At 40.7% G+C, this 25710-nt stretch overlaps 1 protein-coding gene across 1 annotated transcript; it reads right to left on the reverse strand.

The window, feature by feature from the left end:
• Positions 1–6869: 6869 nt before the first annotated feature.
• On the reverse strand, positions 6870–21332 carry LOC103581596 (probable ATP-dependent RNA helicase DDX47). Its single transcript, XM_008563391.1, has 12 exons — positions 21230–21332; positions 20478–20571; positions 14796–14984; positions 14469–14540; positions 13566–13684; positions 12792–12863; positions 12537–12653; positions 11840–11986; positions 11155–11292; positions 9907–9977; positions 9214–9343; positions 6870–7452 (listed from the first exon to the last, which is right to left on the reverse strand). The coding sequence occupies exons 1-12, from the start codon at positions 21314–21316 to the stop codon at positions 7321–7323; spliced, it is 1368 nt and encodes a 455-aa protein (XP_008561613.1). The 5' UTR covers positions 21317–21332; the 3' UTR covers positions 6870–7320.
• Between the last annotated feature and the right edge of the window lie 4378 nt (positions 21333–25710).

Consider the following 25710-nt stretch of genomic DNA (forward strand, 5'->3'; position numbering starts at 1 on the left):
AAAAAAAAAAAAAAAAACCCTACAAAATACGGCTAATAGAAATTAAAGATAATCTAAATAAATGCAGAGACATTTCATGTTCATGGACTAGAAGACAATATTGTTAAGATGTCAATTTTTCCCAAATTGATCAATAGATTCAATGTAACCCCTCTCAAATTCCAGGAGGCCTTTTTGCAGAATCGACCAATTGCTTTTGTTGGTGGGTAGGCCTCTCTGACCAAGGGGTGAATCGGGCATAGACTGAAGAAGGTTATGACTAGTGATTTCAGCAAGTTTATCATCTTTGAGGCGGGACAACAAAGAGGGTGTTAATTCCTTGTATGTAGGGGGTGCGTTTAGCCCTTAGGAGGGCAAAGGGAAGGAGGCTCACACAGTTCTCGCCAGTCTCTAGTTTTAATTTGGTAAGTGTTTCTTTTAAAGGCTGATTCATTTGTTCCACCTGTCCTGAACTTTGTGGCCTATAAATATAAATGTAAATTTCAATTTATTTTTAATGTTTTAGCTAATAATTGGGAAATTTGGGCTGCGAAAGCCAGCCATTGTCAGACCGCAAGGGCAGGTAGGTCGAATCTGGGACAATTGCTTGTAACAATTTTTTAGTGTTACCTGAGCGGTTTCAGTTTTGGTAGGAAAGGCTTCTACCCATCCAGAGAAAGTGTCTATGATCCCCATATTGTCCAGGTTATACCTCAATTTCCCAGTGTTCACTAGGGTTGGTTCCTTGCATTCTGGTTCCAGTTTTGGCCCTGGATTTACTTATGAATAAATTTCATATCTGGTAACAATGTCTTTTGGTATTTTGTCAAGATCTTGGATGTAATAATTTTTTTAAAGTTCAGCTAATTTTGTGGATCCAAGGTGTGTTCCTTGATGTGTTTGTTTAATCAGCAATCTGCCTAGAGGCTGTGGCAAATAAATCTTGTGGTCTGGCAGAATTTTTTAATTCATGGCATTGTTGGAGGTTTTTAAGATCTTAGCATGTTTTACTTCTTCTTTAGTATAGTGGGGAGTTAGTGGCAATGAGGTGCCAGGGCAACTATTAAAGAGTCAAATGGCCCCACTGGTTTTAATGTGGCCTCTTTGGCAGTCAAATCTGTAGCAGAGTTGCCTTGGGTCTCCAACAAGTTATCTTTCTGGTGCCCCAGACAATGTATGGGTTTTTGGATACCCTATGGCCTTAAGGAGGGCTAGTATTTTTGTTTTATTATTTATTTATTTACTTTCTGATGTTAATAGTCGTTTTTGTTTGTATAAGGCCTCCTGAACATGGCCAGTGGCAAAAGCATATCTGTTGTCAGTATATATGTTAACAGTCTTATCTTTTCAATGCTTTAAAGCCTGTGTTAGGGCTATGAGTTCAGCCTTTTGAGCAGATGTTCTATGGCTTAAGGCTTGAGCTTAAATGACCCGATCTAAAGTCACCATGGCTGTCCCGGCATACCTGATTCCATTGGAGACAAAACTGCTTCCATCAGTGAACAGCATTTCGTTACGCTCTGTCCAGGGCACATCAGTCAGGTCAAGCTGGAGGCCTTGGAATGTCCTGATTGTTTTGAGGCAGTCATGGACAGGCTCAGTTGGGTTGTCATCTGGGAGGAGGATAGCTGGATTTAGAGCTGTGGTTTTTAGGGGCCGATCTAGAAGTAAAGCCTGATACTGGGTGAAGCAGGAGTTGGTGAGCCAACGTTCAGGTGCACTTTGTAAGAGAGTCTGTCAGAGTGGGGGGCCACTAAGCATATGTCTTGTTGGCCTCTTTTACTAGTAAAGCAGTTTCCGTTATGGCTCAGAGACAGGTTGGCCATCCTGCGGCTACACTGTTCAACTTCTTGGAGAGGTAGGTGATAGGCCTCTTCCATGGTCCCAGGGCTTGGGTGAGCACCCCCTTGGCAATGCCTGACATCTCGGCAACAAACAGGGCGAAGGGCTTCATCAAATAAGGTTGGGGAATTTTTAAATCTTTGGGGGAGGTGAGCTCAAGTTAATTGTCCAGAGTATCCTCCCCCAGGGTCAGTCCATTCAAAGCCAAAGAGAGGTTGGCTTACTTCGGCCAGTGGGAGGCTGAAGAAGACATCCTTAAGATCTAGCTTTTCGGTTTGTTTCTTTTCTGGACTACCTGTCGTTAAAGACCCTCTGGGCAATTTCAACCAGCTCAGATAACAATTTTCCTTTAAATCCTTCCTCTTTGAAGCTTTCTCCTAATGTCTGGGGCTGACTATTTATCGCCTGCTGGTTTTCTGGGGTCTCAGGGTCCACAGGACTGTGGGTCCTGTAAGCCTCCATAAGGCATTCCAGGAAAGTGGTGGGGGGTTCGTTTGGTCCCTGAATAGTTTCACTTACTTTTGATAGGTTAGGGCTGCTGTGCAGAGTCCCCTAAGGAGAGTCTGGCGATACAGGCCGAGAGCCCCCTTACCTTGGTCTTTGTTTGGGTCCCACCCAGGTCTGTAAGAGGGGAACATGCATTTGAGGTGAACAGGGTCATCAGAGGGTCAGCCATCATGACTGGTAACAGTTTTCAGGGTCTCCCTCTGGATCCACTTGCGTTCTTCTGATGTGAAGAGAGTCTGCAGGAGCTGCTCACAATCATCCCATGTAGGCTGGGGGGTAAAGAAAACAGTCTCCAGGAGGGAGATGAGGACCTGAGGTTTTTCTAAGAAAGAAGGATTTTGATTTTTCCAGTTGTAAACCATGAAGGGAGCCTGGTCTTGAGGAGTTCCGGGAGGTAAGGGAGCCTGTTGGAGTGAGAGGGGTGTTTGAAGGAACAGCAGGGAGAGGCAGTACCACTCTGAGTATGGGAAACAGGCAAAGAAAGTCCAGAAATACACCCATAGTTCTGGTCAATTGGTTTTTAACAAAGTTGCCAGAGCAATTCTTTAGGGAAAAGCTATGTGTATGCCCTGAAAACTATTTACACTACCATTTAAATATTTTATTTATATCTATCTGAATGTTGACTCTGACAACTGTTACACTGTGGAGTTAATAAGGCTATATATATTTTTTAAAGTAATGAACAGAGTATGCTTTCTTAGCTGCCTAATTCACATTTTTCTGAAGTATTTTGTCAGTTATTACTTTCAACCAACTTAAAAGTAATGTTTTCCCCATTTTCTCCATGAGTGGAAAGAATGCAAACCTGTGTTTAACAATAAGGTCAGCACGACATAAAGAAACAAAAGCCAGTAAATCGAAAATGAGGTTGACATTCTGGGACTAATCTAGCCGTCCTACAATAGTTTTTCAACTTCTTTTCTTTGGTTACAGTATATTCAGAGATTAAATCATTGCTGTTATGAACTACTGCTGTTTAACTTATCATCAACCTTCCCCAAATTTTTAAATCTTCTCCTGTGAAGAGAGAAGAAATTATTAAAGGAAATACTCTTAGCTTATTTTCAATTTTTAAAGCCACATTGGGTCTTCAGAGGTGTCAGAGAGTATGGGAGCCACTGGGGGGACGGGGGGCGGGCCGCTTTTCTTCGGAGAAGCTGGAAGAGAAGGCTTAGTTAAAAGCACAGATGGTGTTCTATTTCCATTCACCTTGGGACATTTTTTTACGGCACCTTTTTAGTTATGACGGCTTGTCAGAGATTATATCAATCCAAACCTGTATGTAAGGGGGTTGTCCCATAGACCTGTTTGGAGGAATTTTGTACCATTTGTTATATAAGACCACAGTTAATGACACACAAAAACATATAACCGGCAACACAAAAGACAGACAAGTGGCCACATCCAAAATTACTCTAAGATATGCACAGACACAACAATCACAATGACAAAGACGAACAAAAACATGGAAACACAATTCCTATTGACTTGCGAGTCCCAAACCCAAATCCAAATTACCAATGGGCCCAGCAACATCTTGGGATTCCAAGGGCTAGGGGAGTTAATGCTGCGCCCAGTCTCCCACTAAGTCCAACCATTGGTGTACCGTCCCTTACTGAGATCTCACCTACCTGGGGAGACAGTAAAGTGCCCCGTCTGCCTCCAGGAAGAAGAGGAACAGCTTCTCTATCTTCTCCAAAGAGATAATTGCAGGGAGGGACATACTCATGAGAGAAACGCTGGGGCCTCCAAAATGTTGTGAGGCACCCTCCTACAAGAAATGTACTTATATGACACTCGTGCAGAAAAGGGCAGTTCATTCACTCCAGCTGGCCAGCATCCATCTCCCAAGGAGCAACCAAGGAAGAGTGGCCTCGGGCCTTGGTCTTCTGGGGTTTTAAAGGCAAAAACTACATCCCGTTGGCACACAGGTTTGTCCAGGTACACAAAGCAAGCTAAGGAGCTAGGTCACAGAGGCCAAAAATGAGCCGTTAGAGCAATCAAGCATACAACTTTTCATTGTGTATGTTCCCATGTAATCGTTCACTGTGTATGGCTCCTGTTCCCATGTAATAGTTTACTGTGTATGGCTCCTGTTTCTATGCAACAGCTTTTGTTTCTATGAGGTGAACAGTTTCTCATGCAGAAGAGTGGGGGTAGTCTGCAGGTCAGACGGGGTAAAATGGAGTTACTTAGGTTAAGCAAGCAATTCTACAGAAGAAGCTAGCGAATGTTATGAGGGTGTAGGGAGCTCTATTTCACTAATATTTCTGAAGACCTATGTCATCTTCTCCACTTTCTTTGTAATAATCCTATCCACAATTTCTACTCCACAATGCAATCTTAAACCCCAAAGAATGTAGCAGTACCCACAAATACACCTTGTACTGGGTTGAATAGTATGCCCCCAAAATCCGTGTCCACCCACAACCTCAGTTGACCTCATTTGGAAACAGGACCTGTGCACATGTAATTAGTTAAATTGAGGTCATACTGGATTAGGATACACCCTAAATCCAATTACTAGTATCCTTATAAAAAGGCCATGTGAAGATACAGACACACAGGGCAGAAGGCCATGTGAAGATGGAGGTAGAGATGGAGTTATGTTGCCAGCAACCACCAAAAGCTAGGAAGGATTCTTTTCTAAGCCTTCAGATAGGGCATGGCCCTGCCGACACCTTGATTTTGGACTTCTAAAATCCAGAACTGTGAGAAAGTAAATTTCTGTTGTTTTAAGCCATGCACGTTGTGGTACTTTATTACAGCAGCCTTAGGAAATTAATACATACCTCTGTAAGGCCGTCAGCTACAAGACTTCACAACCTCGCCTTAAAGAACAAGGAAGCACAAGGAATAGCTCTGAGTAGTAGTGCAAACCCACAAGCCTTACTCACGTTACTAATGGGTCACATCCATTTATTTCTTTGCTTCCTGCCCTTCACAGTGGCATCTTTGCTTTTTCTGTTTGGGACTCTGGTTTATGCTCTGGACCTATTGATATGCCTGAAGACACATCGTCCACATTTCTTCCATTAGTGTCTTATCTTCCCATCCTAGCAAAGCAGCATTATGCATACACTTTAGAGACAACAATTAAGCTTTAAAGTAGTGATTTTTAACCTTTTTAGTCTCCCCTGATATCTTCACAGACCCCAGGTTAGAGACCACTGCCTGTTTAGAAAGTTCAGACATCCTTCAGGATAATTTCAGTCTCTCCTTACCCACCACTGCTACCCCAATTCAATTTCAACTTGCTTCTGAAGTCCTCCACTGAGTTGAAACAGCAACTGTCCATTGGCTCAGAGACAGAGTTGCTATCCTAAGCCACCCTGGAGAGTCCCAGCAGGAAAATGCACTGTTAACAGAGAATTAGCCTCAAGTGGTAGACACAACTGGCAGAGGCACACTTATGACCCCACTCAACTATTTGCCTCTCATTTTCTTCTACCCCTTTTCTCCTTTCCTTTTTCTTACTGACTCCTCTAACTTCTCCTTCACTCAGATATACCAGATTGAGCAGCAATGTAATTCAGCAAACCAAACAACAAAATAAGCCATTTGCTCCATTTAGATTCGTTACAAATGCCTTATCCGTAGGCACCCCTCTTAGGATACATCTGTGGTAGAACACAATCCACCTCTATGTTTAAAAAGATCTTCCTACAATAAACAGTCTACCCCTGGACTACCAGAGGATTTTACTGTCTTTTACTTTCACTTCTCACCAGATACTTTGACTTTAAACACAATTTGGAACATGCACTTTCTTTTAAGATGTCTCTTCTGACAAACTTCATTCCCTACCTTAATCCATCACAGTGATTCCTTAGAATCTCTTTAACCCTGGTTCTGCTACTCCAGACATACACTCTTCTAATATAGTTGCTACAATTAAGCAAAAATTATTAGGCATCTCCCATGTGTAAAAGCCCTCAGAACACAAAACTGTGCATGACGGGGAAGCTCAAAGCTGTTTCTGATTTCCAGCAACACTCCCCTCCCCCACCCCATCCCCACAGCGCCAATGCCTATCTCCTCCCCAGGACCTGAGGACTCAGCTCTGCATCTCCAGAACTAAATCACCAAATAGATGGGGACAAAAGAAAGAAGATAGTGGCCAATGGGCACCAATGACAATAGATATCAGGTCTTAGAATTACCCACATTTCTGATACATCCTAATTTTACTCTCGCCACCTGGGAGAAGAGTCTACACAAGAAACCTGTCTTTTCAACTACCTGCTTAATCCAGGGAACCAGGGAGATGAACCTATTCAGGGATCTAAAATACCATTCAATGACAGACTTTGCTCCATCCCCAAGAAAAACATACCTCATTTTAAGCCTGACTTCCTTTTCAAAGCTATCCATTATCTTGTTTCTTTGTTGATCTTTTCTTTAGAAGTCATAAATAATGTTTATCTTAAATTAAACAACCAATGAATTTGCCATATAACCACCACTGTCAGGTTCTTACCTATTAAAAGATCTTAATTTAAATTTATAAAGCCATTTAACACCAAGGTCTTCAAGGAATTTGAATCTTTGAAAAATACTTAAATTTATTGTTTCACATTACATGTAATGAAGCACAAGCTGAGATGGCTTAAGTATCACATACAGCCACAGGAGCTTCTTTCCTTTACAATTGCAGATGATGCGCTTCATCAACCTGGTTCTTGACTTGCAGCTGAAGAAGGCAAAAGGTCTGTGTGCAGTCACAGAAGAGCACATCCTACTCACGCCACGAGCAAGGAACTAGAGCTGAAGAACAGGCACAGTCCTGACACCAGCACTGTAAAAATTACTCTGCAGTAATATACTCCAACCCCCCGAAAGGGGAATGACTCCTGAATCAGGTGAGCAGATTCTGGACATAATTCTGACAAATTTCAGTCTGAGGAACTCTTTTGGAGGAGGTTTCATTTTCTTCTTCAATCCCCTTTTACAGAATGGAAAGCAGAACTCAAGTCTTTATAAAAGTGATTAACGGCCTCTCCGTTTCCTCATTTTCCCTCCAGCCACCTTGTTCCTGACCCCAATAGCTCCCTCTGTGTCATCATTGTCCCCAACATCCTCACGCATGCGCTTCTTCTTTTCTCCATGCTCCCTTAACTCCTGCAAGAAAACAAAGAATGAGACTGAAAATGAATTACTGTCACTGAGGGCAACTCATTCTAGTCCTCCTTCCTTAGGATCACACAGGTAGTAACTCCCCAATACCTGACGTTAGCAAAGGAATAAGACCCAACTCCAAATACACAAAAGGTTAACCTTACTAGTTATCAAAGCATTAAATTAAAATAATAACCTAGTACTTTTACATGACAGATTGGCAAAGATTTAAGAGAATGGTAATACCCAGTACTGGCCAAAGTGTGGGGAAATTTACATATACTGCCACTAACAGTGCAAACTGCTATAGTTTTTCTAGGAGGGGAATTTGGCATTTCATGAATTCAAAATTTAACCGCATATATTCCTTAAGCCAAAAATTCTATTTCTAAGTTTTATTCTAAGAAAACAAGACAAGTATGCAAAGCTGTACACACTAGGATGTTCAACACAGTACTAGTTAAAAGAGAAAAAAAGTGCAAAAAAGCATAAACACCCATCAACGTAAACCATGTCACACATACATGACGAAATTCTCTGTAGCCATTAAGAAATGATCACATGGATCTATATTTGTTAAAACAGAAAAATGTAAATCATATATAATTAGATAAAGTCTAATTACGGCTAATGAAAGAAAAATAGCCAAATGTTATCAATGGTTCTCTGTGAGGGATGGTTTACCTTTTCATTTACTACTTTAATCCTTTCTGAATTTTCCAAATTTTTTCCCCAATGCACATGTAACAACACTCTTTTATATACAAAAATACCAAAAAAAAATTCAATATGGGCAGAAAAACAAAAACAAACATGTATCTCAGCTACTCAGAAAGGAACCCATGAGCAAAGTTTCTCCATCCCTCAGGTAGAACACCAGGAAGCTAGGGCCGGCCCATGGCTCACCTGGGAGAGCGTGGTGCTGATAACACCAAGGCCACGGATTCAGATCCCTATATAGGGATGGCCAGTTAGCTCACTTGGGAGAGCGTGGTGCTGACAACACCAAGTCAAGGGTTAAGATGTCCTTCCAGGTCATTTAAAAAAAAAAAAAAAGAACACCAGGAAGCTAGGGCCGGCCCATGGCTCACCTGGGAGAGTGTGGTGCTGATAACACCAAGGCCACGGATGCAGATCCCTATATAGGGATGGCCAGTTAGCTCACTTGGGAGAGCGTGGTGCTGACAACACCAAGTCAAGGGTTAAGATGTCCTTACAGGTCATTTAGAAAAAAAAAAAAAAAAAAAAGAACACCAGGAAGCAGACAGCACTTCCAAGGGTTTTCCTATAGACTCTTCTCATCAACACTACCACCACTGCTACTACTAGTAACTATGTAGTTTATATTGGCTTATCTGGTGCTCCTAAAACCATGTAAGGTACTTAAGACAAGTATTATTCCCTATTTACAGGTTAGGAACTGATTCTGAGAGATGAGGCAAAATGCCCAGGTTCACAGTTTATAGCTGCGTCTTCTGACCTCAAGTCCAATGGCTGTCTTGCCACATGTGATACATGAACAGCAGCTGAGAATGTGATCACTATGGTCAGACTGTCTGAGTCCAAACCCAGATTCAACCATTTAGCAGTGTGGTCTAAAGCAAATTACCTACCACTCTGTGACTTAGTTTGCTTATCTTAAACTTGAAATAAAATAATACCCAGCTCCTCCAGTTTATTACAAGGATTAATATAATAAAATGTCTGGCACATGATTAACACCATCTGCATAGATGCTGGTGAGAAAGAAAGCGAGTTGCATACCATCCGAGCAAATCTTTGGGCTTCTGTCACACGTTCTGCCAGCATCATAACCTCATCATCATGTGTTGGAAAAACAGGCAGTTTCTTCCCAATTAAGTGTTCTATGCGCTGGAAGAGCTCCACATCATACCTAAGGAAAAGCAGCATTTGGTTGGCTGTTAATGCAGATGCCTGTCCAGTCCTAAACTATATATTATGATATGATACAATTTGAGCCGCCGATTTAAATAATATTGAATATACTTGTAATATTCCTTTTCTAAATACTGGTTAAGTGCAATTTTTTTGCACAGACCAGAAAATCGCCCACTATATTCTTTACTCACAGAAAAGCCTTGGATACATAAAAATTTGTTCCTTAAAAAAAAAAAAAAATCAGAAACTTATTCTAATACTTTCTGAAAGGGAAAGGTCACTGCTTTCTGGCTGTAGCAGGTGAAAGAAATAACAGGTACCATTTGCCATGTTTCTATGAGCCAAATATTACACTAGTTCTTTTACATATATTGTCTCCAATTTTCATCAAAACCCTGCTGGGAAGGTATTATTATTTCCATTTTACAAATATGAAAACCAAGATGAGGGAATTTAGGTGATTAGTTAAGTAATTGTAGAGCCAGGTTCCAAGTCAGTCCAGCTCCAAAGTTCTGCTCTTTTCTCTACATTGCTAGCCCCTAAAGCTGATTTACTTACTGTGTGACAAAAGTAATAGCCTTTCCAGAGCGCCCAGCTCGAGCTGTTCGACCTACTCGATGGATATAATCCTGAAACAAAAAGAGTAAATAAATTCAGTTTATCCAAATTATAAGTAAAAAACTATGTATGCAAAGTCTAGCTGCAAATCTTTGAAAGAAAAGAGATTCATGTTGAAACATGAACAAAAAAAGCCTGGACAATCTATTGAGACAAATCTACTTTAACTTTTTTATTTTCTTTGCAGCACAAAGTTGATCCAATGCTTCCCTTTCTTTTATAGGAAGACATACCTATACAACATATCTACAATGGGTACAGGCAACATGGTATAAGGAAAAACAGCACTGGATCTAGAGGTTTTACCACCTGCCAGCTACACAATTATCTGTAAATCACATAACCTGTCTGAACCCTGGTTTCTATCTATCAAACAGGGATAGAAATACATGCCCGAACTTAGAGTTATTGTGAAAATCAAATGAGACAGCACCTTGTCTACAGCAGTTAAATACAAAGCCAAGAAACACCAGTTGTCAACCAGGGGTGATTCTGACATCCCCAGGGGATATATGGTAATGTCTGGAAATATTTCTGGTTGTCACAACTGGAAGGATGTGTGAGCTGTCATCTAGTGAGTAGAGGCCAGGAATGCTGCTAACATCCTAATATGCAGAGAACAACATCCACAACAAATAATTTGCTGGCCCAAAATGTTAATAATGCCAAGACTGAAAAACCCTGAGATACCCTAAGAACTACAAACTGTCATTTCTAAAGAAATGAGACTGATTTAAGGGGCCGGCCCATGGCTCACTTGGGAGAGTGCGGTGCTGATAACACCAAGGCCATGGGTTCTGATCCCTATATAGGGATGGCCGGTCAGCTCACTTGGGAGAGCGTGGTGCTGACAACACCAAGCCAAGAGCTAAGATCCCCTTACTGGTCATCTTTAAAAAAAAAAAAAAAGAAATGAGACTGACTTAGATTAGCATATGCTGCACATGCCCCTTCTGAATGTGAGCATCTATTACTCTCCTTGGCTACCTTCATTCACATTTATTAACGTCACATACATGGTCATGTGCAAAACAATAAATCAAGAATGAAGAAATCAAGAGCTTTCTCAGTTTTTGATCATTAACTAATCAAGGACAAAAAAACTCTGTTGTACCTAAGGAAAGATAGAAACATTCTATTAAGGCATACAATTCGGGATGAAAAAGCCAAGTTTGCAACAGGACTCACCTTGGAATGGGTAGGAATGTCAAAGTTGACAACTACATCTACATGAGGTATGTCCAAACCTCGGCTTGCAACATCAGTTGCTAAAAGAATGGAACGAGCCTTTGCCTTAAACTTATTAAGGGATCCTAGGCGCTTGCTCTGAGATAACAAAAAGGAAATGAGAAGAATTTTAATCTTGGAAAATTAAGGAATCTTGGAATATAAGACACACAAAACAGACACACTAAACACAAGAACCAAGAGACACAAATTTTTAAAAGTTTTTTCCCCTTTGTCCAGAATAAGGCTTCACAAATCAAAATAGAAATATGGAAGCAACAAAAAATATTTAAGACTATAGAAAATAGTACCACAAAATAGGGATTGTTTAACATGACAGAAAGATAATTGGGAAATAATTTATTAAATGTCTTTAGAAACTGGAGAATCACTACTACCACTAGAGCCGAATAAATCAACTCAACAGCTTGCAAACTAGATAACTACCCATAAAATATTTGAATATGAGTCCCTAGCTATCCTAAAAGAGAAAGTAATCCACAGCAACACTTTGAAGCACAGAAAATTAGAACAATTACGGAAATAGGTATTAATGCTGTATGTCCTTATTGTACAAATCTACGGTTATAGGGTTTATCTTTCTCATGACATCAGTTCACAGCTAATTAGGCCAAAGAATCCTTACCTGACTCATCTGTCCATGAAGGGGGATGGCAGTGAATCCAAGATTTCGGAGTAGCAAAGCTGTTCTCTGAGTATTGTTACAGGTGCTGCAGAATATCATAAAGGAGTTTCCAGCCAATTCATTTAGAATATAAACCAGGTAGGTATCCTGAGTTACAAACCCAAAACAATATATGTAATTGAACCTAGAAGGAAGAAACCTGGCATATACAGTAAGCAAAGACTAAGCCTATAGTTGCTTCTCAATTATCCAGACCACCAGCTGTCAACTTTTTTAATGCACTTCTTAACCAGCATTATCATCTCTGTGGACCATGCATCCCCCATATAGCCTGAAGCCAAGCACAAGGAGATCTATACTCAGCAACCAGAAAAAGTCCTTATATCAAAGCACAAAATTAGGGTCTCCTTCCTACAAAAAAGCCACATAATAAGCAGACAGAGGAAAAACTATCTTAAGGATGGGGTTGGAAAGAAATTCTATCATTACATCATGACTTCATTATTGTGGCTTAATATGTTGTGAATTCCTGGAATGTCTGACTTATCAGTGATAAATATAAGTACAACATGAGCTCTAAAAGCAAACAGAAGGGACTGAGGTCTCTATCAAAGCTCTCAACTAATCAAGAGTTGACACATTCTTCCATGCTCTGATGAGGAGAGGGAGAGGCAGGAATGATCAAAGTAAACACTACCTTGAATTTAGAGGGAATAAAAAGATAATACTGCTGTAATTTCTCAACTGTCTGGTATTTAGAAGAAACAGCACATTTTACAGGATTCTTCAGAGCTGCTCGCTGAAGTTTTTGCACCTGACAAAAGAAAACTTAGAATAGTACACTAATTCCTAAATGCTCTATTTTTCTTTTTACTTATTGTTACTATTGTTGCTATTGTTTTTATGTATCAATTCTTATAAAGAAGAAAATAGAAGTCCAAGGAAATTTCACCTTCTTGGTCATGGTAGCAGAGAAGAGAAACGTTTTCCGGTCTCGGGGAATCACTTTGAGGATCTTGTCAACCTAAGGCACAAAGAGGAAAGAAGACCAATATAACATTTATTTTTATTTTTATTTTTTTAAAAAGATGACTGGTAAAGGGATCTTAACCCTTGACTTGGAGGTGTCAGCACCACGCTCTCCCAAGTGACCCACAGGCCAGCCCCCAAAATAACATTTAGACTGGACACCTACAATCCTCTAGATAGTGAAGGAGGTAGAGATAACAAACTAAATATACCACTGTGGGGATGTGAGCCTCAAAAATTCAATTCGATTCAGCTAAAATTTATTGAATATTTACTATTTGTTACCATATCAGATGCCACCAAAAAAATAATACCATTCAGATAAAGGAACAGTTTCAATTAGTAGATTAAGAGAAAAGCCAAGAATAGGCATTAATCAACTAAATAAACTATATTGAGTGGGTCATCAAAAAAAATAAAGATATTTCAAGGTATATAGAAGAGATTTAAATCAAACAAAATGGAAAAGAAAATCTGGTTTTGACATTTCTCATCTCTGAAGTCAGAGTCAGACTATACTCTAAAGACAAGAGGGTGCTGAGGCAATGACAATGTGAAAAGCACCAAGAATGAAAAAAGCAGAGACACTGAAATTTAACCAATACCGATGCAGTGCCCTCCATAAAACAGGTGGTCAAAGAACCAAAGTTGGAAACAGGAATTTGAAATGCTCAAGAAAAAGAAATCGAGAACTCACCTCTGTCTCGAAATCCATATTCAGTATTCGATCTGCTTCATCCATGACCAAGTATTTGAGAGCTCTTAAGTTGAAACCTTTCGTATTTTCCAAGTGGTCAATCAATCGACCAGGAGTTGCTATCAAGAAAGGTTGAGGAGAAAGGGCAATGTTTTACTCATTTTTTTTTTTTTTACAATAACAGAAGGAAATTTAGAAAATTCATAAATGTGTGGAAATTAAACAACACAGGGAAAACAGAGAATACTTTGAGATAAAAATCAAAGCACAACATATCACAATTTATAGGATGCAGGGGTCATGCAGCGCTTATAGGAAAATTTATACTTGTAAACACCTATATTAGAAATAAGAAAAATCTCAAATCAGTAATGTACACTTCTACCTTAAGAAAATAGAAAAAGAAGAGCAAACTAAACCAAATGCAAATACAAGTAGGAAATAACAAAGAGTACAACAGAAATACATGAAATAGAGAATTAAAAAACAATAGAGAAAGGGCCGGCCCGGTGGCGCACTGGAGAGTGCACCGCTTGGGAGTGCGGCGGCGCTCCCGCAGGGTTCGGATCCCATGTGGAGACCGGTTCCCGCTCACTGGCTGAGCATGGTACGGGCGCGACACCGAGGCTTGCAATCCCGTTACCAGTCAGTAAAAAAAGACAAAAAGGAAAAAAAAAAAAAAAAACAATAGAGAAAATCAACAAAACCGAAAGTTGATTCTTTCAAAAGATCAACAGAGCAATATTTTAGGACATGAACAAAAAGAAAGTAAGTTATCTACTCCACACCATTTCTTAATTTAAGAAATTAAAAAATTAAACAGGGTATAAAAATGTTTCTTAAAGTCTTTCCATTCAACATATTCATCATTGTCAGTATCTTTTACCTTTGTCAATTACTCACCTATTACTATATGTGGTTTTTTGGCCAGCGCCAGAGATTGGGACATTGAATCAATTCCACCTACAATCACAGCTACAAAAATAAAAAGAACAGAGAAAGAAAAAAGATCCATAATTTTTTCCATAGCCCACTGAACATGTTTTAAAGCCAATACTATATTTCTACCTAAATTTATTCTTCCCTTACAATTAATACTTTTCCCAAAGCTAAAATACATCATCAGCTCTTTAGGTTAAGAACTCATGCTAATACTTTCCCGATTCTCCCTTCGCAGTCATTCTGCACTTGTGATGACACTCTAGGATTCCTTTCCTCTTAGACACTTACCACTCTGCACTCCAATAGAGGACCCCAGGGCTTCAAACTGCTCTGAGATCTGGAAAGCCAGCTCCCGAGTAGGGGTGAGAACCAGGGCAAACAAACGCTGGGGCGTCTCCAGCAGAGCATTCAGAATGGGCAAAGCAAAGGCCCCTGTTTTTCCAGAGCCAGTTTCTGCCAGCCCAATGATGTCACGCCCTAGAAGAAAAAGAAAACACCTACTGCCAAAGACGTGATGAGTGAGTTAAATGTGGAAGTAAGCCAAGGGGAAAGGAAGGATATTTCTATATGAGAAAACAGGATGGAGGCTTTAAAGAACACAGTGTACATGGGAAAAGTGCGAAGGACAATGTGCTGGAACACAGAAGGCAAGAAAGGAAACTCACAGGGAATTTCATGATCCATGTTATCTTTACGAATATAAATTCTATGCCTCGTGGCATAAGGAGGAGCCAAAGACCTTAAAAGTATGCGCCATTTACACTGCTCCTTCTGAGAGAATATAAGAAATTCCTGCAGAATAGGTCACCATGGTTTGTTATCTGCAGTTAAGCCATAATTTGGGAAACTAACTTCCAAGCTACGACTACCATCTCTAGGTGGGCTACAGCCTATGAGGTGGCTGTGCACTAAAACAATGCCCAGTGGGGATGAAGTAATGCCCCCCACAGTTGCTGCTCGCGCTGTTCTATAACCGTGTGACTGCTGAGAAGGCAGTTATCTAGAAGATACTCCTACAATCAACCCCTTTTCTCAGGGGCAACCTAAACATAACTCTGTTCCTTACAACCTAAAATGACTTAAATGACCAGAACAGGGAAAACAAGAGTTCAGCTAAAATACCAGACTTGATTCAGAGGAGTTATGATGGAGGCCTGAACTGAGGTAAGGCAGTGAGGACAGGAACAAGTGACACTCAGAAAGCAACAAAAGGAAATGTGGGTGGCACACAGTTTTCAGTATGGGAAACTCAAAAGCAAAAAACTGAAACAGGAGCCATAGAAAAATCCATTCTGGTGAAGAAAATAATGTCTGGTTCAGACACAAGGAACTTAAGGTTCCTGCAGTAAATTCAGGGAGAATTATCTAAAAATCAGTTGGACATAGCTGTCTGGAGCTCAGAAGAAAAGTGTGGGCTAGATTGGACAGATCATCTAGGCAACAAGTTAACAGAGTAACCATTATTCTTTCAGGAGAGACGAAATCTAGGGCAATTAGAGGGGGGAGGGAGGAGGTTGGACAAGGGGCATAAAGAATAATTACGATTTGTAACAATGTATATACTAGTAATATTGATTTAATCAACATATCTCAATGTTCAACCCCCAAAATATGTATAATTGATTTTGATTCAATAAATAAAATAAATTAAAAGAAAAAAAAAAGAAAAGCATGGGCTAGAAATACAGATGTGGGAGCCATCAGTGTCCTGCCAGTGGTGCTCCCCTGGGACAAACACATCAGAATAACCTATGAGGTCTTTACAGCTATACACATGCCTAGGTCCCTACCTGGAAATGCTGATTCTGTAGGTCTAGGTTGGAGCCCATAAATGTCTAGTGTTTTAGAGTAAGAAAAAAGGATGAACACAAAATCAATACTGTAAGGCAAAGGGAAAGGAACTGGGAGAAGAAACTGAGAAAAGAACAGCTAGGAAGACAGGAGAGGAAAATATTATCTTGAAATTAAGTGTTTTCCATTCAAAAGTATATGCACAGATGTGAAATACACATAAGATCAAACGATGGACTAATTTTGTAAAGATTATAGAAACAAATGACAATCCAGAGATAAAATTTCTCATTCCTCTACTTATTTTAATGTTCTCCTTGGTTGCAGGGTAGGTGTAATAAATTCCAATTGCAATTTAAGAAATAAAGACCAATGTAAGCTAATAATTTCCAAGCTTCTTATTCCCCAACTACATGGGGATTCTGCCTTCCCTACCTGTGTACCACACGTGCCATGTGCCTTCAGGAGGGGGAAAGGGAGCTAGAATTAGTTCTCCTGTTCTTGTCAAGGGAAATCTTAAAACTTCAGAAGAAAGGAATACATATGAAAAATTTAGGGAAGTAAAGGAGCTTATGTCACTCAATCCATGAGACAATGAGCGATGCCCACTGCCCACTGTGCTCTATGCTACTTTCAGGTTTTTTATGATTCCCTCCAGCAACCCTCAGTTTGTGAAACCAATAATTTTTTCTATACCGTCTCCTTCCTTCCTCTCAAAACCTCTAAGTCTTTTCAGTGCTGATATCTGTGTAGAGTACACTAGGAATGCATAAACTCCATAAGAGCAAAATAAATTTTTGTCATATTCACCATACACATTGCTCGCACTAAACGTAAGTGCTTTGCTATATGGCGGCCATTAACGAACTGTCTGAAATTCCTAAAGGATGACTCTAAGTGATCTCTGAAATGGAAATAAACCTAATACATAAAACATGGGAAGGAAATCATCCTCAAAAGCCATCAAAAGATTTTGATCTCTCCACAGTAACATTTTGTGATACAGGGGCACAAACACAGGTTTTGAGCAACAAGATTCTATGTTCAAATTCCAGCCTGTAGCAATAATTAGTTATGTGACTGCCAAGAAACTTACCCTCTGAGCCTCAATTTCCTCACCAATAAAATAAGCATTCCTATCTTTCAGGACTGTTATCAGGTTTAAGAATAATGGATGACCCAGGACTTAGTAACTTTGCAGAAACTGAGGCCATTATTAGTCTCAAATTAAAATTTAAAAGTTAATTTAATAGAACAACAACAACAAAAAAAAAAAAACTTAAATTATCAGAATCATTTGCTTAGGGCCAAAATCTATAGATTCAAATGAAGGATTTATAAACTGCTCAGCAGAAGGAGACAGGCCCAAGAAGGATGAAGACCTTTTCCATGGTGATCATTTCAATCATGTTTCTCAGTTCCCAGGGATCCTCCACTAAGCCCTATTCTTCTCTGCATCATATTCAAATTTTTGACTGAAAACATTAGAATAACTTTAGAATTATTAACACCACTTAAATTTGATTCCTTCTTCCCACCTATGCTGGCAAAAATCAAAAGGCACCAACTGTTCTTGCTATTTGAAAGCAACTCTGGAACTGCTGACTGCTGATAAATTCTTTCCCACCAGCAGCCTTTATTCAGACCTTATCCTCCTAACTTTACTACCCAAGTTGAAGTGTTTACTCTCTTCCCCCTTGAAACACTCTCCGATACCTAATTCGTTTGAAACTACACTCTCATGATTTTCAGCCTCCAGCGAACCTTCCAATTCTCCTCTCTGTCATCTCTAGCCTCATTTGGCAACCTCACCCATAGCCCGTATGCAGTCTCACCTATAACCTCCCTTTGGATACGGTGTCTAAATCCAGTTCTGGCCTCTCAATCAAGTTCTAATCCTTAAACTCCAACAGTGTACTTTTTTTCTATTTTCTTTTTTCCCCAACTTCATTAAGGCATAATTGACAAATGAAAATTGTATATATTTACAGTATACAATGTGATGTTTTCATATATGTATACATTGCGAAATGATTAAATAAAGCTAATTAACATATCTATCACCTCACATACTAATCATTTTTTGTGGTGAGAACATTTAAGATCTACTCTCTTAGAAGTTTTCAAATATACAAAACATCATTATTAACTGTAGTAACCATGCTGGACAGTAGATCTTCATAACTTATTCATCCTAAGTGAAACTTTGTACCTTTTGACCAACATCTCCTCATTTCCCCCTCCTCCAATTCTATATCACTGATATCTGAAATGGATTATTTCCAGATGAACTTATCTTTCCTGAAATTATTTTTCCTCCTGTGTTCCCTTTTTATATCACTGGTACACCAATAATACGTCCTAAACACATAGCCCAGAAACTGCAATAATCTCAGATTTTTCTACCCCTTGCCTTCCACTTGCCTAACTGGTTGTAAAATCATGTTCTTTATCTGTCATTTTCTCTTTTCATTCTCACTACCAATACCCTACCCATTATTTATTGCCAAAATTATTACAATGATCTCCTAATTGGTTTCCCAGCTTCCAGACTGCTAAACGATCTTACACAGCTGAGATTAATCTTCCAAGTGAACAACTCTAAGGATTTCATTCTCCTGCTAAAAAACAATCCCCAAAGGTGCTCCAAGGCCTATGGAACAAAGACCAAATTCCTTTATTCAGCATTCAACTCCTTTATAATCTGGTCCTAATTACCTTACTAGACTTTTTCACCACTCTGTGTTAGGTACTTGCCAATTTCCACACATGCCGATGTTTTCCAGCCTCCTTGGCTTTTTTCCTTGTAGTTCCCAATGCCTAGAAAGTGCTTCCCTCCCAACATATCTGAATACCTAAATCTCTCTAACTTCAGTCTTTAAGGTTCAGCTCAAATGTCTTCCCAACGTCCCCAGCCAAAAAATAAAATGAAATAAATCTTCTCTAATCCATTCCAGTCAGAAATAATCTCTTCTACTCCATGTGTGAACACTTAATGTAACTTTTTTATGTTCCTGTTCACCTTGTAATAAATTTATAATTATCTCCTTATTAGACTGAATTCTTGGAGAGGACACTCTTAACCTTTACACGTACATCACATACTCCGTAACTACTTACGGAAGAAGCAAATGGAATTAAGGAGAATAAACCTAATCCCTTTTCCACATGACAGCTTTTCAAATCCTTAAAGCCAATAATTATCACATCTTACCCTCTCACTCTCCCAGATCAAATGCACTCAGTTCCTTCAACTAGTAGCGATTATTCCTGATACTATACCACAATCATTGCCCCTCAGTTGGTCCCTGAAAATTGTCCCCAGAAGTAAGCAATATAGTATTCTAAGTGTGTTCTAACCACTGTGATGCACTGTTCTATCTCTAGCTCTAGTCCAGGAATTCTTAAGTTGGGACTCATAAGAGAGGAGTTCAGGGTGAGGGGAAAGGAGAGTCTTAAACTCTCTGAAATTATATGCAAAATTGCATGTGTGTAAATATATATGCATTTTTATAAAGAAGAAATCTTTTATTTTTATTTGATTCTCAAAGGGATAAGGAACCCAAAAATGTAACCCTCCTCTTATAGTAATGTAGCTTAGATTACATTCACTTTCTCTGAGGATATTAACTAATTTCAGTTACCTAACACCTCTGAGTCTCTTTTACCACCTATCCTAATCCCGTAAAGTTAGCATTTTAGGAATCTAAAACAAGGATTTTATTTCAACTCCATTAAAGTACAATCTGTTAGTTTCAGTGTCACTAGTCATCAGTTGTCACTTTAACCATTCTGAAAATCCGACAAACATGTCTCACAGTAAGAGCTCTCAACTCCACTAGACAAGAATATATGTTCCAGGCATCCTTACGTGTAAGTGTACACCTACCAATTCATAATTTCTAACAAGTTTCTTGTCAGTACACTTTAATCCAGTGCTTCATTAAAGTCAGCATCTGTGGCAGAAAATAAACCCCTTCAGTTATTAAAACAAAAGTAAGCTCAGTAAAACTGGAAAATGACTGACATTTTCAAAAGCCAGTAAGACCAAACTTTGTATCTGTAGTGACCATATATTTATTTCATTTGAAGTATGCAAGCAATAGCTCTCAAAAGTGGTAAGGATTTGAGTATAACTTCATATTGAATCTGTACTGGGTCACATATTTAATTACCTACCTTGTAATGCCAACGGAATAGCTTCAATCTGGATCTTGGTGGGCTTTGCCCATCCCAACTGGTCACAAGCTTCACACAATACATCTGTCACACCCTTAGAATACAGAAAAAAACACCTTAGCAAAGAACAGCACCACCATCCCCACCTCCCTCCTACTTAAATGATTTTGTCAGAGCCATTCTGCTGGTGACAAGTACAGCCTTTACACTTGATTTAAAGGTATTTATTGTGCATCTCAGTACCATGAGACAGTAACTGAAGACAACACTTTCTACCCACAGGGGACAAAGCCACGTGCTTTACACGTATTACAACATTTAATCGTCGCAACAATTCTGCGAAGTAAGTATTTATTATTATCCCCAATTTGCAAATGTGGAAAGTGAAGCAGAGAGGTATCAACTGAACTCTAGTAAGTGACTGGGTCGAAATTCAAACCCGGTTGGCTCTTTTGACTCAAAAGTCCAGCTATAAAAAGACCGATTCACGTACAACCTCCTGGATAACAAACGTCGCCACACTAAAGTGGAGAAAAGGGCAAATAGGGACTCTCAGGGCACGACTGTCCTCCCAACACCCAAACTCAGAGCCGCGGGAGCGCGTCCAGAACCCAAGCTTCTGAAATTTGGGGGGAAAGCTACGCCAGGCCCCGAGATGCTTGTGTACACTACCGACTGCGATCTAAGGTAACCGAGCCCGCCTAGGGCCTAGCGCCACCAGTACAAAAGAAGCCAGCGTCACCCATTCTCACCAGGTCTTTAAATGTTTTGGTTTCTTCCTCCGCCACCGCCGGCTGGGGCGCTTCGGTCGGAGAATCGTGCTCCTCGGAAGCCGCCATCTTGCTCGCAGGCTCCGGAAGTGGGTGGGCCACGCGCGGAATGCTGGGAAATGTAGTTTTAGTTCTCCCTGGATGGCGTGTTCTGGGCGCCCCCTGCGGGCTTGCCGGGGATTGCACCAGTAGGACAGGCGGGTAGGGCCGCATGGGAACATTCTGAAAAGTTACGGATGGATATAAAGGTGTGGACTTGTGGAACTGAGCCGAGTGCAGAGGCACTGATGACCAGGACCTCCAGCTGCCCTTTAGGTCCCTTTTAAAGAGCCTTCCCTACCTGTCTCGCCCCTTAACGTTCCCTGCTTTTCTAACCATAGATCTGAAGAGATTGATACCACAGTACTGCTTATGTATTATTTCATTCATTAATTCAATATTCAATAATATCTGTTGAGAGCCTTCCATATGCTAGGGCCATGCTACATGCCTAGTGAGCAGGACAGCGTTCCCTCCCCTCATGGGGAAAAGACAGATTATAAATAAGTGACCGCAGATCATTTCGAATTGTGAAAAGCGCTATGATGTAACAAATATGAATAAAAATGACAGAGTAACCTGAGGAGGGTGGGTTGTGGGGCTAACTGCAAGACTGGAAAGGCCTCTCTCAGGCAGTGATAATCTGAGCTGAGACTTCACTGATGAGCAGGAGAAAGCCCTTTAGGAACCCAGAAGACAATTATTCCAGACTGAGGAGACTGCAGGTACAAAGGCCCTGGGGCCAGTGAGGCAGTTCTAGAAAGCAGCTATGCACTACTTGGGCACATTAAGTATGTGGCATGCCCTGTGCCCAGCAGGTGCCCTCCTGTGGCCATCACACAGGACCCTACACTAGCAGGGTGTTCACTGCAGGATTATTCCTGGAGGTGGGGAGTTGGAGACAATCTGGTATCCATCACTGGGAAAGTGCATAGTTAAAATGTGTACATGGTATGCCCAGACATGGCCTTGACAATATGGTTAGATCTTAAAAACCTAGTGATGAGTGAGAAAAGCATAAAATATACCCTGTGTATTTAAAATATATGCCCACAAGATATAACATTCTACTAGAATACATACAAACGGAAGATAAACTTGAAATATTTCAGGAGGGAGAGGAATGGTATAAAATGGAGTTGGGGAATTGAGAATAAAAGAATTGGGGATAAAAGAGAATAAATACACAAAGCAAGGGAGGGGACTTGAGATGGTAATGTGCCTTAACCTGAGAACTGTGATGAACTCAACTCAATGTGTCTGAGGTCCTTCCCACCCTCACACCAAAAAAAGGCATGATTTAGGAATCACATTGGTGTCTGCAACAACAAAAAGGGTAGAGCGAGGTCAGAGAGGTAGGCTCAGGCCAGACCTGCAGGGCCCTGTAGTAGAAGGTGCAGGGTTTGGATGTTACCCTAAATACTAAAGGAAGCCACTAGAGGGGTTGAACAGGGAAGTAGATGATCTACATATTTAAAATACCATTCTAACTCTATTTGGAGATAGATTGTAGAGAGGTAGAGTGACAAAAGAAGAACATCAAAGAGGCAAGGGATGATTTTCACATCCCTGGCTCTAAGCACAGGGCCTGACACAAAATGGATGCTCAAAACATGCTGCCTAGATGAATTAAAACTCAGCAAAGCATGGGTTTCCGATACCATGGCAGACCAGGAAGGACTTCACTGGTTATTTCTTTAGGATGTGAAGTTTTTTCTATCCTTGAGAGCACACCCCTACTGAATAGGCTGGGGCCTTTGGTCTTTTATATTAGTTCACCCCAAGTTAAAGGAGAGAAGAGAAGACACACGCTGCATAAAACAACAGGCCACAGTGCCAGGTGCACACGTGCAGGGAGGCAGCCTGAGGCACAACAGCTCTGTTTAGCCTTCCCTCCTGCTCCATTTCCCTAGGACCAGGAATTAAGCCACTCTAGATGATCTCCAAAGTGGATAGTACACTTTGGCCTAAGGGGACGTTGACTTGTCCCAAAGAAAGTCTACCAAACTAGCTCCGGTTCTACTTCTTCCTCTACTCTCACATGTAACCCTGCTGGGGAAACTGTGCTCTTTGTTTGACAAATGATGAACTCAAGTTTCAGAGGGTAAAGAGTCATGTCCCAGGTCACACAGCAAGGTCACAGGGACAAAACTAGAACCCAAACCTGCTGAGGCCTGGACCAATGCTTTCCCTGAAGAGAACGTCATCTTACAGCTTTCTTCTGCAGAGTCGCATCCAGAATTCCTCAGCCACACAAATTTTTCCACAAAAACAAAACAAAGAGAGAAGCAGCTGAAGTATTTATTTTGCTTCCCTTAGACTCATTCTCTGATTTCACTGAGGAGAGTGGAAAGTGAAATGAAGAGCTGGAGAAGGTGACAGGTGTGGCCGGGGCTGGGGAAGCAGGGATAAGCCTGAGAAGGGGACACGACTGGCAGGGCTATAAACTGGTGTATCATTTAAAGTCCAAAGTTACCCAAATTTTGTTAAAATGTGTTACAGAAAAGAAAAAAGAATCACAGATAAGATTTCTGGCAGTCGGCTGCTGCTCTAGAAGGAAACTGATTTAAACCATACAACTGCAGTTATAATATAAAACCCTGTTCATTTTAGCCACACGAGTCTTTTCTGTTTGTTCTTGGATCATTCAGACATAGGCTATTTTTAAAACTTCCTCTGGTACCAGTGTCCCCAAGGCGTCGAGGGCCATGAAAAGGATGTGGCATTGCGCAATGACGGCCACTTCAGTGTCTCTCCATTCCTCAGCCAGGGCCTGCCTGCACTGCAACCCATGCCCACCCTGGAGACAGGACTCATGCAGATCACAGGGCGACCACGGGGACTTCCCAAGAGCACAGCCCGCATCAACCGAGAGGGTTGTCTGCTTTGGGCTATTCCTACAGGTCTGGAGTAGTTCGGATATTGGTATTCTGATCGTGGAAATAATAGAGGTCCATTCTAGCCATCGAGCCGTGTCATATCCTGTGCTTTCAGAACAGTGCAGAAGGTTAAAGAGGAAATCTAAATAAACACTCCAAATGATAATGGGGGAAAGGCAAGCCTGGAACAGTAAGTGTCCTGGCTCCAGAGGGAGAGGCGTAAGGACTGACCCTGCTTACTCTGAAAGGTTTCCGGGGGCCCAGCACTTCCACCTTTGTGTGACCCTTCCTCCACAAAAAAAGGTTAAAAATTATCTTTTACAACTGCATTAGTATAAAGACAAAGTTATTAATACTACATATCAAAACGGTTTCTCTGACTTAAAAGTTGATTTTTTCCTTTTCATTTTAAAAGAAATGAATGCTTTTTTGGTAGGTCTTTCAAAGTATCGTGGACTCTGGCACTGCACCTGCTGTGCCCGACGGAGGACAGAGGGGCACACGGAACCTGGTGCAGCCCGCAGCAGGCCACTAACACCCAGCTGCTGTGGGGTGGGAGCATTCGTAGACTGGTGGCTCCTGGACCTAAAGTAAGATGAGCCCCTAACAAGGGACAAGAGTTCTGTGGCGGACACAACCGTGAATCAGTGCTCAGTTTCTGCACCAAGTCTTCCCAGAAGTCGCATACCCGGTACTCAATTTTGGAGAAAGCTCACTTATGACAAAGTACTCTTTGTTCATCAAGCAGGAACCCATGCAAAGTGTAAGCAGAAAATTATTTTTAGACTTAATGAGTTGTGCCCTGTTATGAATATGTGCGTTCAAATGAAAAAAGGACACAGATGATGTAATAACAAGGGCAGAGAGAGACGAGGACAAGTCTATATGGAATGTAGAAGAAAGAATGTTGAAGCACAAATTACTTAGTTATCTAACCCATTTGTGTTTAGGAGAAAAAGATAACTAGTCCTCGTCATCTGTCGATTTCTTTTCTTTTCCTTTTTGTCTTTAATTTGAAAAGATTTTTTAAAATACAGAAAGCCTGTACTTATTTCTTTGTTTATTTAACAAATATTCTCAAGTGTCAGGCCTTGGGCCAGACAGTATGGACCCAGCAGTAAGCATGGAACCTGTGCTCCAGTGGGGGAGACAGCCTATTAAAAATAATAACAATAAATAAATAATCACCATCGAGCGGGGCAGATATGTGAAAAGTCATCCCAGGTGAGATGAATGGTACCAGGTGAAAAGCAAGATGCTAGAGCAGTGTCTAATGGGGTGACCTGTCCTTTCTCTGTGAGGCATGGACATTTTACCTGTACTTTTAAACTGAGCCTGGAGGTTGAGCGGCACTTGCTAGTGGCGTGGGGGGTGGGGGGTGGTCAACAGACAGACAGAGCCCACCAGGTTAGGCGCTGCAGTGGAAAAAATCAAACAAGGGGTATAGATAGATATTATGAGGTGGCAATTGATGATGAAGCTAGAAGCATAGGTAGGAACCTGAATATCTTGGACCTTATCAGGCAGGTTGAGGATCTGGGGTTT

The sequence above is a fragment of the Galeopterus variegatus genome, unplaced genomic scaffold (genome assembly GCF_000696425.1).
Source record: "Galeopterus variegatus unplaced genomic scaffold, G_variegatus-3.0.2 Scaffold13437, whole genome shotgun sequence".
Classification (NCBI taxonomy): domain Eukaryota; kingdom Metazoa; phylum Chordata; class Mammalia; order Dermoptera; family Cynocephalidae; genus Galeopterus; species Galeopterus variegatus.